At 32.5% G+C, this 16,767-nt stretch overlaps 1 protein-coding gene across 2 annotated transcripts in view; it reads left to right on the top strand.

The window, feature by feature from the left end:
* The window catches only part of AGPS (alkylglycerone phosphate synthase), a 189,268-nt gene that overhangs the window by 140,024 nt on the left and 32,477 nt on the right, over nucleotides 1-16,767 (top strand). For both annotated transcript variants that reach the window (XM_055308082.1, XM_055308081.1), the window contains exons 12-16: nucleotides 141-192; nucleotides 4,891-4,967; nucleotides 7,016-7,128; nucleotides 12,874-12,943; nucleotides 14,968-15,029. In XM_055308082.1, coding sequence (XP_055164057.1) covers nucleotides 141-192; nucleotides 4,891-4,967; nucleotides 7,016-7,128; nucleotides 12,874-12,943; nucleotides 14,968-15,029 — 374 coding nt within the window. The remainder of the gene's footprint in view (nucleotides 1-140; nucleotides 193-4,890; nucleotides 4,968-7,015; nucleotides 7,129-12,873; nucleotides 12,944-14,967; nucleotides 15,030-16,767) is intronic.

The following is a 16,767-nucleotide window of genomic DNA, read 5'->3' as shown; positions in this document are numbered from 1 at the left end:
ATTTTTTTTTTACTGTATATATGTATATTCTAAGGAACTAAACTCTCGATCTCAAATACAGAAAGATGACATTAATATTTTACCTGTCTACCTTCTTTATGGTATTAAATTTTATCACATCTTTTTTCTTTTTAAAATAGAGATGTGCTCCTGCATCTATCCGCCTCATGGACAACCAACAGTTTCAGTTTGGTGAGTAAGGAGTGGTCATTTTAAAATCTGCTCATGAACCACAAAATCTGCTCATGAAACAGCTGTTGCCTGCCAGGAAGAGTACTAAGCACGGAGGTAGGAAGATGAATATCATAGTTGCTGTCCTTCAGGAAGCTCACAGTCTAATGAGGACAGACAATTACATAAATGAAGGAGTGCAGGATTGTTGTGGGTACTGTGAAAGAAGAGTGCACTGGATACCCTAGGGTGCAAATGAAGGAGTGGTTGAGCCTGCTGGATTTTGCTGGATGTTGACATGGGGAGTCAGGAAAGGCTTCTTAAAGGAGGATCATGCATGCTTAAGCTAAATCATAAAAGGGGTATAGAGTTTGCCTAGGATGTTTTCCTTTTCCCTCCTACCAAATTTGTTCACTTATCAGCAAAAAAATGGAATTGTAAAACCTCAATGGCATGTTTGTGCTTCAAATAGTTCATTGTGGCTCAAATGGAGGGTGGGTAAGAGTTGTTACAAGAGATAGCTGGGGATGGGTGGCCTAGGGCTTTGCAGGATCAATTTGGATTTTATATTGTCAGCAGAGGGATTTCTTGTAGAGGGAATAAAATAAATTAGCTTTATATCTGAGAAAAGCTCCATTCTGCTAGCATCATGCAGGATGGAGTAGAATGGTGAAGGTGTGGAAAAGGAGTTGAAATGCTTCAAGAGGCAAATTTCAGGGGCCTAGATCAAGGCAGCAGCAATGGAGATAGAGAATTAAGGCAGAGATTTCCCGAAGCTGTTTGCCAACTGGATGTGGAAGGTTCAGTAATGAAGAGAGTTGAGGGCAACTCCCAGATTTCTGATTTGGCTGATTCGGTGTATTGGTTTAGAAGAGGAGAGATGATGATCTGGGGTTAGAGACCTTACAATGGGTTGTATTTAAGGCACCATTGGAATATTCAGGTAGAGAATTTGCTAGCAGATAACCATGTTTCTTTTTCTCCCTATTTTGCTGTAAAGTATTCAACCTTCTGACAGTTTATCATCTTTTTAATTCTAATTTTATTGCTTCTGTATTTTTTCCATATGCTGAAATTGAGTTTAGGATTCAAGTTTATGGAATTCAAGTCTTCAGAACAGTCCCTGAAAATATAGAACGATTGCTCAGTAGTAAATACTGAGCTAAGATAGGCAGGCTTTGTTGTTTGTTTGTTTGTTTGTTGTTGTTTTAAAGAGTTTATTTATTTATTCATGAGAGAGAGAGAGAGAGGCAGAGACACAGGCAGAGGGAGAAGCAGGCTCCATGCAGGGAGCCCGATATGGGACTCGATTCAGGGACTCCAGGATCACGCCCCAGGCCAAAGGCAGGCACTAAACCGCTGAGCCACCCAGGGATCCCTGTTTGTTTTATTTAAAAGTAGTTTATATTTTAATTTAGAAAAGAGTGATTATTATAGTTATATAGAATTAAGGAAGTCTTGTTCATGGTTATCTGGTTATTCCTTTAAATAAATTATTTTCAAAATAACTATACTACTGATAAAAGTTTAAGATGAGTGTGTCCTGTAAATAATGAAATAGTTAAATCAAATGAAAACCAAGCCTTCTGTGTGTTGTGGCCTCCATTTAGAGATCTAGGTCTTAAGAGAGCCACATATCTATTTAATAATGTTGTGTTACCCATTTATATGCTATTATTATAGTTAATTGTGTTAGATATAGACACACTTGTAAAATTATGATTTGACTGGACTTTATTTATAATTTGTTTTTATAACAATTTAAAATGAAGGTTTAAAGAAAAGGTCCTTCTGGCCATCTGTCATCCCTGTTCCACATTCTCATTGCTGTATCTAGGAACATGCTCTAAGACAGCTGTACCCTCTCTAGTCTTGTTTCTGTCTCCTCTCCATCCTTTACATGGCCACCAAAGTGATTCTTTGAAAAGACAGATCTGATTCTGCTTCTTGGTTATTTATAACCTTTTTGATTTCTCACTACCTCTTGAAACCTTTCCATCTATACATCCTGCCATGGCTCCATGATCAAGCAACTAAAGGGTAACACTTAGCACAATAAGGGATATCCAGAACTTCTTACTAGCTGTATGGCTGATCGACAGTGTTTGTACTATATTAATTGTTAACAAAGCACAAGCCTTATTAGATGTTAATATTTTTAGTTTCACTCCTATCTTTGACATAACCCTTAGTTTATTATATTGAAATATGTTTTAAGTATATTGAAATGATACAGATCATTGAGTATATTGAAATGATCTGTAGATTTCCTCTGAAAAACTCAAGTTTGTCAAGTTTAGGGAATGTTTCATATTCGTTTTTATATCTCCTGCACTTGTCATAGGATAGGCACCGATGTTGATTGACTTAATCAAAAGAGGGTGAACAAATCTTAAGTAGCACATAGTATAGTGCCAACCACAATATCAGTAGCACAGTTTATCAAATACTCCTCACAACTGTTCCTGAAAGTGATATTCCCAATTTATAAATGACTCAAAGCCTAGATATTTCAGCCAAAGCTCACAGATCATATGTGGTAGAGCCAGGGTTGAACCCAAATCTGTCTGACTCCAAGGCCCAAGACTTTTTCCACTGTTTGAGATCACTTCTTTGAAATGTAGGTATTTATTAAATAATTAAAAATGTTTAAATTAACACTGTAACAACACAATTTACTAATCAGACTGTTCAACTATTAAATTTGAAAATTTGTTCCTTTATTTACTATAAAAAATAAAACCCAGTAGCCAGAATATATTTAGAATGTAATTAATTTGAAAGGCAATATTAATTTAAGAATAAATAAAAGATAATATCCTTTTAAGTTAATAATAATGCTTGACATACTTAAAGTTAGTATCACTTTTATGATGATTATTCTTCAAAGCTATCCTGTCAACTCAGTATTTGCATATATGTGGCTGAGTCCCACTAGTGTTCATGGAAATTGTGCAAATAAATTTCCATGTGTTGAAATGAACATATATCCTTAAGGATTATTTCACATCAGGGTAGTGACATTTGGAGTTTTCATACATTATGTAAAAGATGTGTGAATCAGAAGTCTTGTATGAGGAACAGATAATTTCAGTTTCTTGCAAGAATTCAAGTAACCCATTCACACATTAATGTTTATTTCCAATTATTAAAGTAGGATGAATTCCATTTGGGATAGGAAGTGAATATTTTGATGGCATATTATTTCTAACTTTAAACTTGCTAAAAATGTATTTTTAAAGGTATGGCTTATTCTGGAAAAGCGTTTTTAATAGGGTACAGTAAAAGAAGAAAAGTTTTCCAAACATGTGATCCAGGAACTCCAAAAGATTGCTAGGTTGGTCTCTATCTAATCTGTCCTTCATTTTAGTTGTTTTGTTCAGTTATAGGATGGATATCTAACTCTTAACCTCTGTCTTTTCCTCCCAAGAAATCTCCCCCATTCCTCCCAAAGAAACTTTTTTGCTGTTTGCACCTATCTTAAGGGATCTATGCTTTAAAACATAACCAGGGCAGCCCAGGTGGCTCAGCGGTTTGGCGCCACCTTCAGCCCAGGGCGTGATCCTGGAGACCCAGGATCAAGTCCCCTGTCGGACTCCCTGCATCCTGCTTCTCCGTCTGCCTGTGCCTCTGCCTCTCTCTCTCTCTCTGTCTCTCATGAATAAATAAAATCTTAAAAACAAAACAAAACAAAATGCCAAAATCTTGAAGCTGTTTAAAAAAAATTAAATGTTTATTTGGAGATAATTTCAGATTTACTAGAGACTTTAAAATTCTTTATAAAAATTCTGTGTAAATGGTATGCCCCATTTTTCTGAATTGGGCTTATAGTACTAAAGCCAGATGTATGACTCTTAATCTAACAGTCATGGGAGTTAAGAAGTTGCTACTCTGAAAACAATGAGAAAACAGTAAAAGACTTTCACTCAATTAAACTCAATCCGCAGGCAAAGATGTTAATTTAACAGACTCTGAGACACCGTTTATGTTATTTTGGCAATTCTAACTCTCTGGGTGTGATTAAGGAAGCAATTACTAGTTCTGTGCCAAGAATTCTGGAAGAATTAAGAATTAATTAAGAAACAACCTTAAACTTGGCATTGACTGCATATTTGGTTATAGTTCTGAATAGTTTCTGCATAATTAAAAAAAATAAAAGTAAACTCAGCCACCATTTAGTGTTCTTAATGAAATAAAAATTAATGAAGTGATTTTACTATGTATAAACTATACTATTGAAAGATAACCTGAACTATATGTAGTATTAGTTACATATAGTAATTTGAATTAAAAAAGTAACGAGAGGTTTCGTAAACAAAAAGTTGTGACTTTTGAAAGAAGATAAAGTTAAAAGATGTAGATCTTAATATCAATGTTATATATAAAACATAGGATTTAAAAAATTAGAGACAAAAAACACTCACTTTTTTTAGGATACTAAATTAAACTAGCCTTTTAATCTTTTGAAAAAAGAAAACTTGGGGTTTCTTTTGGTTGGTTAAGCGTCTGCCTTCTGCCTTCAGCTCAGGTCATAATCCCAGGATCCTAGGATAGAGCCCCATGTTGGGCTCCCTGCTCAGCGGGGAACCTGCTTGTCCCTTTCCCTCTGCCTGCTGCTCCCCCTGCTGTGCTCTCTCTCTCTCAAATAAATAAATAAAATCTTAAAAAAAAAAAACAGAATTTGCTATTAATTTAAATTATGAACTTTTTTCTTCTTAGGTCATGCCCTTAAACCTCAGGTTTCCTCTATCTTCACATCATTTTTGGATGGCTTAAAGAAGTTTTATATTACAAAGGTAAGAATTTTTGTAAAATGCTAAAATTTTAAAGCTTATGATACTAGTTTTGTTTCCTGCCTTCTCTTCTCTCACACGTACCTACTAAGATGTATTTTCATGGTGCTGTGTACATTTCTTAATTATTATTTTTCATGTTGGAATAAATACTTTATCAAGTCAATCAGTTATGCATTTAATATCAGAAATTTTAATTTTTTTTTCCAGATTTGAAGTTCCTAAAAATAACATGGCATTAAACAGTTTCATGCATGTAAGATTTTTTACAGTTTGATTTTTTTTTAATAATAGATATCTATATCTAGTGAAATAAGAGTATGGATTTTAAAAAAATTTTTCATTGCTGAATTCCTTTTCTAAAGGTTTATGCCAGCTTGTACTCCCTCTAGGGACACACAGGTGCTATTTCTTTGTTGCATCCTTGTTGTGGCATGTGGGAGTTGTGTTCTGTTATGTTTTAAATGTTGTGAATCTGGGGGAGAAGGTAGTACTTTATTTTACTTAATGTTTCTCATTGAAATTCCAGTGAGATCCATCATTTCCCTGTATTTCCTAGATACAGTTTTTATGTGCATTAGTTCAGTATATTTTTTTTTTGCCAGGGGTGGCAGTTTCTTGTTTTTTTTCCTTGGGACTTTGCTGTATACCCTTTGAGTAATGGAATTATTAGATGCCTTTGTCATAAATGTTGTGAATAGTTTTTTGAGTCAGGTGACTCCCTTTTTAAGAGTTTTTCTTTTTGGTGCAAAAGTTTCAAAATTTTATATCTTTTCCTATAATTATTTAATCACTTCTAAGCTGGGACTATTTCTTCTCTCTCTTGCTTTTTTTGTTAAATAGGAATTTTAAAGTTTTTATCTTTATTACTATTTGAATGCATTTCAATTTTATGATGTGAGATAAAGCTCTAAATTAATCTTCACTTTTTGCTCCCCCAGTTGCTAACCAGTTGTGACAGCACCTTTAACTAACTAATCCCTGCTTTTCTTACATGGATTTGCCATGTCTAAGACATCTTATTGTTTACTTACTCAAGAAGTAGATTCCATTTTAATGTATCAAATACTGTATGATCTCTCTTATATGTGCAATCTAGAAAAAAAAAAACTTTAAAAAAAAAACACAAAAAAACTAAGCTCATAGATACAGAGAACAGACTGGTGATTGCCAGAGGCAGGGAGAAGAAGGTGAACTTTTTTTGTTTTCAGGGGTTGAGTCATAGAAGGAGAGGATGAACTGTTTTTGTTTTTTTTGTTTCGTTTTGTTTTTAGTTTAAATAAATTGAATTCTAAAAAGGTATTACATTTTTAAAAATAAATTTTGTTTTTGAGAATTTAAATGGATTTAATTGCTATCAGTCTAGTTCTTGTTTTTTTTTTTTTTAATAATTTTCCTTGTTCTTCATCACAACTTACCTGTTTATTAACCTAGAAAAATTTTAGAAACTTTTCACCATTTTGGGAAGTCCATTAAGGTTTCTGTCAGAATTGGAATGAACCTGTATATTAATTTGAACAAGAATTGACAGGCTTATATACTTAGTTGAGGCATTCTAGAACATAGGTCTTTATAATCTATTTTTAGAAATGTTTTCCTTTTATGATTATTTTTATTTTAGATGTAAGATCTCCTTTGAAAATATTATTAAATAAGTTATTGTTGGTATCTAAGGATGCTGTTATTTTTTACTTTTTTCTCATTCTACATCTTGATGCTAATTCATTCTATTCTATCATTTGGTGTTTTTATTTGCTTCTTTATTGCAGTTATAATTCTTACAAGTTATTTGTTGTATTACTTGCCAATATGTCATTACAATTGACACCATGGCATACTTTGAAATTAAGTATTTTTCTATAGTTTTGTTATATTGTAACAACCTGAATATATGCATTAAACATTCTTTTTGATTCATATGTAAAATTCCAAAGCTCAAATTTTGAAGAGTTGGTATGTTTGAGCCAGATCAGAAGGGAAAAAAAGAGTACAATATATTTTGATATACTATTTTATAGGATAAGACTTATCTGTAATAATTTTTTTTGTAGTTTAAAGGATTTGATCCAAATCAGCTAACTGTTGCTACATTACTGTTTGAGGGGGACCGTGAGAAGGTTCTTCAACATGAAAAACAAGTGTATGACATCGCTGCAAAATTTGGGTATGACTTTAAAGTTCATAATGCCAAGAGAATGTTAATCTAAAATTCTGGTATCAAAAAAATAAAATAAAATAAAATTCTGGTATCTGCAAGCAGTTGTTAATGTACCCTTTAAAGTATTAAATTTGTAGCAATATATATAATTGTCAACTTAAAATGTTGTGTTGATTTACTTCCAAAATTTGTGATCCTATTTATGATATATTAAATATTATATTTTTCCATTGATGCTAATTTTATAATATTTGCTTTTGTTGTGCTAGAGTAAAATACTAAAAAATTTGTAGTCCTTTTATTTAGTGGTAATTGTATATGTATAAAACATGTTATTAGTATGTTTTTAAAAGGAAGTTTTTTAAACAAAAGAATTTGATAAATTATCTGTACTCCACCCCTTGTCACTTACTGTTTTGTGCTGGTATAAAGAAACAGAAAACATTTCACATCTATAACCAACTGAATAATGATTGGGTGGTTTCTTTCTTTCTGCTTGATGGATTATGAGATTGATTGATGAGAACCATAGTGAAAATGCCATTTATCAGGACTACATTTTTTTCCTTTCCTTTCTAAGTACATAAACTAAGTTTCCTGGATACCAGTTTCCTTTATTTATTTCAGGGCTTAAAATATTATACATTATGCTTAATCTGAGTTTTTTGTAAATACTTACGTCAATTTCCCTTTTTTTGCTATTTATGAGAACAAATGAGCATTTAATTTGTAGCCTTGTGTTTCTTGTGTTTTAGAATGCCCCACTTTTATGTATTTTTCTCACCTATGGTAGTCAACCCTTTATTTTTAGGATTTTCTGAATTTAGTGTTAAAATGCAGAATTCTTAGGCAAAGATCTAATCTTGGACTTAATTTTTAGTTTACTTTTGTACTGTTTTTGAGTATTGCAAATTTTCAGTTTTATTCTTACCTTATTCTGAAATTGGCAAGTGGAATTTAATTTCTTTAGTAAAAGATGAAATTCACTAATCTTTGACTTTTCCTCTTTCACAGTATCTTTGGAATTATTGATTTTTTAAACTAAATTAGTTAAGAATAATTGTGCTGTAAAAATTCACTTAATAGCTAAGAGGCTTAGAGTTCAGGTTAATTTCTAAATTTATTTTTGAAATGTACATGTACCTGTTTTTTGGTTTCTAAATTATGTGGAGTTTATATAATTTGATTTTTAAACTTTTTATTTTAAAGATTTTATTTATTTATTGATGAGAGACACAGAGAGAGGCAGAGACATGGGCAGAAGGAAAAGCAGGCTCCCTGCAGGAACTTGATGTGGGACTTGATCCTGGACTCCGGGATCAATTTTAAACTTTTTTCTTAAAATCCATGGTATTAGAAACAATTAAGGAGATTTAGATTAAAGTCTTTTATATTTAAATTAAATCTTTTAATTCTGTTCTAACCTTAAATATACACATGCATAGAAATCTCAACTTTGTAGTATCTTTATTGTAATTACAATCCAGAGTAGCCAGCAAAATCACTAGTAATTAGTAATGTGCTACATTTCCTATTGGATTGGGGTAGGATGATGGCAAAATGCCTTTTTATGTGAAGTAAGACATAATTTTTATAGGGCCTGACCTATCTTTTCTTGGATATCACTGCTGATGCCTGGTATATACTAGATGATTGAATATTTGTTGAAAGATTTGATGAAACTGAGTATTTTTCCCTGACATTTTTTATTCTATTTCATTTATGCCTAACTGCTCTGCTACCCTTAAAACGCTGTATTTTAACCTTTAGGTATTTATCAGAGCCATTTTGTCAGTTTTAAGTTGAGCCACCAACTGTCATAAACTCTCTTGTCACGTAATTCGTCTTGTTTTTCCCATGTAATTCTAGTCATTTACAACTTAAAAGAATGAACTTCCTTAAGATGAATCCAGGTCTTTTTAGATACTGATACCGAAGCCCAAGAACTATTGATTTAATTGAAGCGATTTGTTTTTAATATCAAATTCATCCATTAAAATAGGTTATAGTAAGTGAGATACCTAAGCAAGGGCAAAGCCTTAAAACTCAGACTCTGATTTGAGTCTCATTTTTGTGCTATTATCATTTTGTACTTATTAGTTATGTTATAATTAATTTCTTAATGTACGTTCACCCTGGCTTCCTTCATTTGGATGCATAGATCTTCAGTATTAACAATCCAGGCTGTCATTGGGGAGAGTACTTAGGACTTTTTTTTTTTTACTTAGGACTATTTTGATTTTGATTTGATTTGATTTGATACTTGGAAATATCTTCATATGGTTTTCTAGCAGAAGTTCTGGTTCTCCTGATATTTCTTTTTAGGCACGAATTCTTTGTTCTAATCACTGAAAGATTCAGGGATATTTTTCTTGCTTACGATGCCACTTGGCCAACCCTTGCTCCCCAATGAATGATTTCTTCTTCTGCATAACTAAAAAGCGCCACTGAGTTTCTTTCTGCTAAAGTTTCATAAGTTAGTTTAGCTCATGTATTTTATTTTGAAATAGGGCATTATTCATCTGACCTTTATTTTCTATTCTTTTGTTTTACCCTTTGAATTAGCTTTGAATTGTTTTTAATGAAGTACTCTGAACAGTTTAGAACATTTTTATGTGTATCATAGCCATTTTTCCTCCTTGCCTTCCACCCTCACCTAACACTGTTAAATACTGTTGAACACATGTGATCCAATGGAACATAATTGGCAAATGTTGAATAATCATACTTTGGTTATTTATCTATGTTTACTAGTAATATACTTTAACTTTTCTAAGAACTAATGAGAATAAATATTCCTTGTCATCAGTCATGACAGATGTATTGACATTTACCATAGAACTTAAGGTAACGTGTTATTGTTATTTTTAAAGTGTATGCTTAAATTGTTTAATGTAATTTAACATGAGAGTGATTAGGTTCACCAGATGGCTCTTTTATATAAGAAGATTGTCTCTCATTCCTCTTTCATTAGTCTTCCCAGTGTTTTCTTATGAAACAGGTTTGAATTTAAGAACCTTGTTAATTGAGGTTTGAAATTTGTGGAGGGCAAGCAGGAAGTAGGAGATGGATATTGCTACTTTACCATAAAGTAGTTTGAATCTTAGTATACTTCTTTGGAGTGGCTGCTGTGCCCTACTATTGTTTATATATTGTATTTTAAGATAATCCTATCTATAAGATTGAGTTCTGAAAGATTAAAAAAAAAAAAGGAGAGAGAGATCCAAGTAACAAAAAGCTAAATTTGCAGGGAAATCTATGATTCAGAAAAGCAAGCCCAGAATGTCTTTTCTTCTCCTTTGGGGTTTATGAATTTAACATGGACGTCGATTTCTTCCTGTTTTGGATAAGAAAATGCATGTTTCTGTGTGATTTGTCACACTGAATTCCAAAGTGGAGCAGATCTCCCCACTCCTGCCCCTGCCAGATGTTAGAAGAGAATCTAAAGATAAATAGCTTGACATAGGACTGCAAAGGACTTTTTCTCGTACTGTTATAAGAGACAGGTCTACTTAATGTCCTTACCTTTTACTTCTCACCAAATACCCACTTAGAATGTGCCTTCTCAAGGATTTCCAGCAAAGGTCTCTTGCACTGTTTTCTAGTCTTCACTGTCCTTTCTTTCTGCCACTAGGCCCAGGATTAATTGTTCCTGTTTCCTAGCTCAGTAATGTCTTTTCTTTCTTGGACTCAGTGTGTGACTCTGCTTCTTTTCTACCTGAGGTATAGACTCAGATGTTTTCCTTTACACACTTACCACAGCAATTTTCTGACTAGTTTCCTTTGTATTTTGGAACTTTACTTGACTCCCTACCCCTAACCTCAAATCCATATATATCCAACTCAGAATTCTATTATTTCTTCTTACTTTTCTTTCTTTTTTTTTTTCCAAGATTTTATTTACTTATTCATGAGAGACACACACAGAGAGAGAGAGAGAGAGAGAGAGGCAGAGGGAGAAGCAGGCTCCATGCAGGGAGCCCAACGTGGGACTTGATCCCAGGTCTCCAAGATCACGCCTCAGGCCGAAGGCGGCACCAAATCGCTGAGCCACTGGAGCTGCCCTCTTCTTACTTTTCACTCTTAACTGCTTGACCTAAGTTCTGTCTTCTTTGCTTATTAGCATTTAGTAATACAAACAGTCCCCTATTTTATTTCATTGTACCCCATCCCCAAGTGGTTCTAGACTAGAGTTGCTTCTATCAAGTGTTTGCCACTTCTTTGGGTGATACTAATTTGCGTATATGCAGCTGTAATTCTAAGTCAGGAAATCTGATTTGGCTCTTAACATCCTAGCCTAAAATTGCCTTACAGTGTTTGTATAGCACAAGGGTACATCTGTGCTGTATTATTTACTTACTGCTAAATCCAAGCAAAACTTCAGGGGAAGAAACAACTATAAGATATTAATTGAAGCAATAAGAAGATTGATTCTTTGGGAGGGGGCTCAAATAACAAGAGGCCCAACGTCCTGGACAACACAATGGTTAAGGGCTCAACGTCCTGAGACCAAGGAGGTACAATTATGGTATTAAGCAGAGAGACAAAGAAGTTCATCATCTATTACGACCCAAGAAAGAAAATCTACTTTTCTTTCTATCTGGTTTTATTGAGGGATTTTTTTCATGGGTACTTTAAGAATTTGTGGTTAAGTTTTCTTTAGTTGACTAAGAATAGTTAAAATTTAATTTCTGCCTGATGATGGAAACAAGCAAAATTAAAAGCTCTTTACTGAAGGTAGTAGAAATCAATAATCATTCACAGTCTTTTAAAATAAGAATGACTTTCACAAAGCAGAGAACTTGGTCTGAATTATATACTATATGGGATTAGTTCTAACTAGATCACCAAATACAATTTCTGTGGATAAAAACTACTTTCAAATTGAAATGGGTAGTTCATAACAAAACCTTACCTGTTGTCTTGTAATTGTCTATATGTTGTTTCATAAACTTTAATATTTCTGTGTAGGTATGTTTTATCTCTCATTTAAGTTATAAGTTTCATAAAATAAACACTATGTCTAATACTTTCTATTCTGTGTACACAAGTATTCAAGAAACTTCTTGGTATTTGGAAGATGTAGTCAATCATGCATCTTTATATGTGAATAAGACTATAATGATACATGAATATATGGATAAGAATATATGAAAGTATTTTAGGTATCTTGTTATGCTTGTAAAGTTTATTCAAATTTATTTAAGCTTATTTCTCATGGCTAACTCTGTTCTTTTGTCAATAATGGGTAGAAGTAATTGAGGTCATATGAGTCCGTTTTATTAGTTTGATAGATGAAAGTTTGAAATTAATGACCAAACTGAAATATTAAAAGTGTTTTTCGATTTTTATTATCCAAACTTATTCTTTTGATAGCTCTTTGATATATTTATGATAAATTAGATTAAAATAAAAATGAGATACAGTATAATATAGTTTGTTAATCTGTTAAGCAGTTATCTTGGGGTGTCATAGTAGTTTGGTTAGTTATATATATATATATATTTTTTTTTTTTAAAGATTTTTTTCCATTGATTTATGAGAGACACACAAAGAGAAGCAGAGACATAGGCAGAGGGAGAAGCAGGCTCCTGCAGGGAGCCCAGTGCAGGACTTGATCCTCAGATCTTGGAATCATGCCCTGGGTGGAAGGCAGATGCTCCACCACTGAGCCACCCAGGCATCCCAGTTTTAATGTATTTTTAATAAATATATATGATATATATATTAACAGTTTGTTCTTTATTTCAGTGGGTTGGCAGCTGGAGAAGATAATGGACAGAGAGGTTATTTGCTGACCTATGTCATTGCATACATTCGAGTAAGTTATCTCGTATTTCCCTTGTCAGTTTATGTTGTAGACCATACTTTTTCTAGTTTGAGTGAATAAAATTAGATCTTAAATTTTAACCTAGTATAATGTAACACATCATTTCACATGAATGTAGGACTAACTACAAATCTTCAGAAGTCCAATTAAATCTTCCATATGTAATTTTTGAGGAATTTAAAGATTATTTAGGTCACTCTGATTCATAATCTGCTTTAGAGATTCATAATCTTTCTTTCACTCTTTAAAAATTGGTATTTAACTTGATTCCAAGTAGTAATTAGTTCATTGGTAATGATTGCTATAGAGAATAATTCTAAATAAAATAACTTGTATTTGAGCTCTAAAATTTTTCTAATTACAGATTTTCTATTTGTGAGAAACTTTATTAGTCATGTTAACCACAAGAGTCTACTATACTTATCAATATGAAAGTATTCTTTCAAAAGTTTATGGATTCATTTCTTTTGTTTTGTTTTTCTACTTTGGCTATAGTAAACACGAGTTTCTTAATTGTTTTCTGCTATTGTTAGGATTTCATTTGAAGGGGCTTATTTTAAAAGGTCACTTCTCAGGTATCATACTGAGAATTTAACTTTCCAAAATACTGAATTTTCTAAATATTCACTCAGAAATTGTTCTGAAAGAAATACTTAACGTAAACTTATATAAAATTTGTTTTTACTTCTGTAAGAAAACTTGGATTGTGTTCTCATTTTTAAAATAATTTAATCCCTAGGTAAGATCTAAATTTTAGATTGCAGTGAATTTGAAGCATGTATGTTTTCTTGAGCATCCCATTTCCCCACACAGATAAGGAAAATTACATTTATTGCTTGTGCATTATGTTAGAAATTGTGATTAAGAGATTTATGATTAAGATTTTCATGATTGTGAAAAGTAATAGATGATCTAGAATATTTACCTCCATAGACTGTTACTACCCCAACCTCTTTCATAGTAAGCGATTTATATATACACAAATTTTTGTTTTTTGGCCATTTTCTCCAAGTATATTGACCATTTTCCCATAATACTAAATTCAGAATTCTAGAAAATGAGATGTAACTGTAACAAGTAACAGACACTGTTAAAACTGAGTCAGAAGCAATTTTGAGATTTGGGGGCAGGGTGATTATTTTTTTATCTTTTTATTTTCTCAGTGTTTAATACTTTTGTCAGTAAGTATATGCTTATTGCATAAATGAATGCATAAGAGAAGAGCCAGATATTTTAGATCAGTAATTTGGGGATTTTTTCCTGTCAATCAGTGGTAGAGTTGAAGTGATTCATTTTACTAGAAGTGAAAACATGTATTAATTTCCTTTCCTATCTTTGCAATTCTATTGTAGCTTATGAATTGCTCTTTCTAGTTCTGATATTAAAACAGAATTGTATTCTGTGTAAAGAAATTTGTATTATAAGTTACTTACCAAATAAGGATTGTAGCGTGTGTTAGAAGATATACTCCTAGCTTCCAGATATCTTGTCTCATTTAGTTAGTACAAAGAATGGCACTATATTTTTAAAATTTGCTTTTAAAGAAAAGTTGATTTTAGGAAAGAGAGATACCTTCCTCCCTTAACACCCTTTCCCCCACTTCTCTATGGCCCTGGTCCTTCCATCCTGATGAACATTTTTTAGTGTTGTTTAATTTGCTGTTTAGGCTACTAAAAAAATCTGTTCTAGTATGCTCTACATGTACATAGGCAGTTCTTAGATAAAGTCTTTGTTCCTTGAAGAAATATTTAAGTTCCTACCATGTGTCAGGCATACTATCTGGGGCCAAGGATACAGAAAACAAGACAGATGAAGTTCCTGTCCTTCTGGAGGTTATATAGCTCATTCGCAGGGGCACTTTCCACTGTTTTTATGGAGTGGGGAGTAAAGAACAGTGGAAGTTAAGTTAGAAACATGTAATACTAACAATTATTATGAAATAGTAGCAATATTACAATAATACTGATTCTTCTGCACCTATTAATTTCTTGATTTTTGTATATATGTTTTAACAGGACTTGGGTTTGGAATACTACATATTAGGAGAGTCTTTCGAGACTTCTGCTCCTTGGGACAGGTAAAATATAATAAAATGCCTGATATTATTCAAATATGCTATAGGAGTTGCTGAAATAATGTATCTTTGTGCATGAGTATATAAATTTTTAAATTTTTATAAAGAAACACTTTTATTTAAGTTAATATCTTTGGAGCACCTAGGTGGCTCCAGTCAGTTAAACATCCAACTCTTGATTTCGGTTCAGGTCATGATCTCTGAGTCGTGAGATTGAGCTCCAACTTTGGCTCCTTGCTCAGCAGAGAGTCTGCTTGAGATTCTCTCTTTCTCTCTGTGTTCTCTCTCTTTCTCTAAAATAAATAAATAAATAAATCTTAAAAAATTAATATCTCATCAGAATGTCATATTTGCAAGCCCCCCCCCCTTTTTTTGGTTTGAGGCAGAATTATCTAAATTCAAAAGAAGGAAAATATTACTGAAGTCTACATTTTAAAGAATCTTTTTGGGCACTTAAGCTAGTTTCACTAGCTTTGATTTAGATTCTTAAGTACTTTATATGCTGAATGTTCTCTAAAAAGTTCAAAATTATAAAACCAGTGTTAACCTTCTTTTGTAATGTATGATTCAGTTTTGATATTTGTATGAGTATTAAGTAAGATCTTCTATTTCAGTGATTTCTAAAAGAAATGCAACTTAAGATATTATGTACAACTTCTATGTTTACATTACACACGCACATACAAATATTGGTTAGGGAATTGATAATAAACACTGATGAAATGTGAAGTAGTTTTATTAAAAATGAACTTTTGAGTAAACTCATTCAGTAATAAAAATTCTTTTTCTTTTTTTCTAAGATTTTACTTATTTATTCATGACAGACGCAGAGACATAAAGGGAGAAGCAGGCTCTTCATAGGGAGCCCAATGGCCCTGAGCTGAAGGCAGACGCTCAACCCCTGATCCATCCAGGCATCCCAGTATAAAAATTCTTAAGGAAACTGTTAGTACATTTTTATTCGAGGCCTTACATTTTGCTTTTTCTTTATAAAATATATGAACTATTTTAAATCTATAATAAATTATATAAGATATAACAAATCCCCATGAATCCACCTCTTAGATATTACTTATCTTAATATTTTTGTTCTACCCTAAGCTCTTTTTAACAGCAAATATCATTTGGTAGCTGTTCATAGTTGTCTCAAAGATCATTTGTCTTTTATACTCTTCCTTGCCCGGGAAGGTAGGTTAGTGTAGTGTTAACTTCTTCAGTATTATGAATTTTTTCATCAGTTACTGTTAATTGATGATTGGCTTTTGCATTTTTATTCTTGCAGCTATGGAAGCTAATCACATATGTCTTTTCACTTTTTAAATATTTTTCTTGTGTGTTCTTACATATTTATTGGACTCACAATATCTGTTTTATACAGGCTTATGTATTTGGTTTGTTTTCATTTAAAACCACTTCACCAAAAATAAATAAATAAATAAATAAAATAAAAAATAAAACCACTTCATCAGGGACGCCTGGGTCACTCAGCAGTTGAGCATCTGCCTTCAGCTCAGGGCATGTTCCTGGAGTTCAGGGATCGAGTCCCACATTGGGCTCCCTGGAGGGAGCCTGCTTCTCCCTCTGCCTGTGTCTCTGCCTTTCTCTCGGTGTCTGTCATGATTAAATAAATAAAATCTTAAAAAAAAAAAAAAACTTGATCAGCAGAGGTTTTCATAAATAAAATGAATGGAAAGCAGCTACATTCTTGACGTAAAATTTACTTGTTACCCATTTAGCAACT

This window comes from Nyctereutes procyonoides, unplaced genomic scaffold (genome assembly GCF_905146905.1).
Source record: "Nyctereutes procyonoides isolate TBG_1078 unplaced genomic scaffold, NYPRO_anot_genome, whole genome shotgun sequence".
In the NCBI taxonomy this organism is placed as follows: Eukaryota; Metazoa; Chordata; class Mammalia; order Carnivora; family Canidae; genus Nyctereutes; species Nyctereutes procyonoides.
Note: the sequence above shows the minus strand (reverse complement) of the source record. Positions and strands in the feature narration are given on the sequence as shown.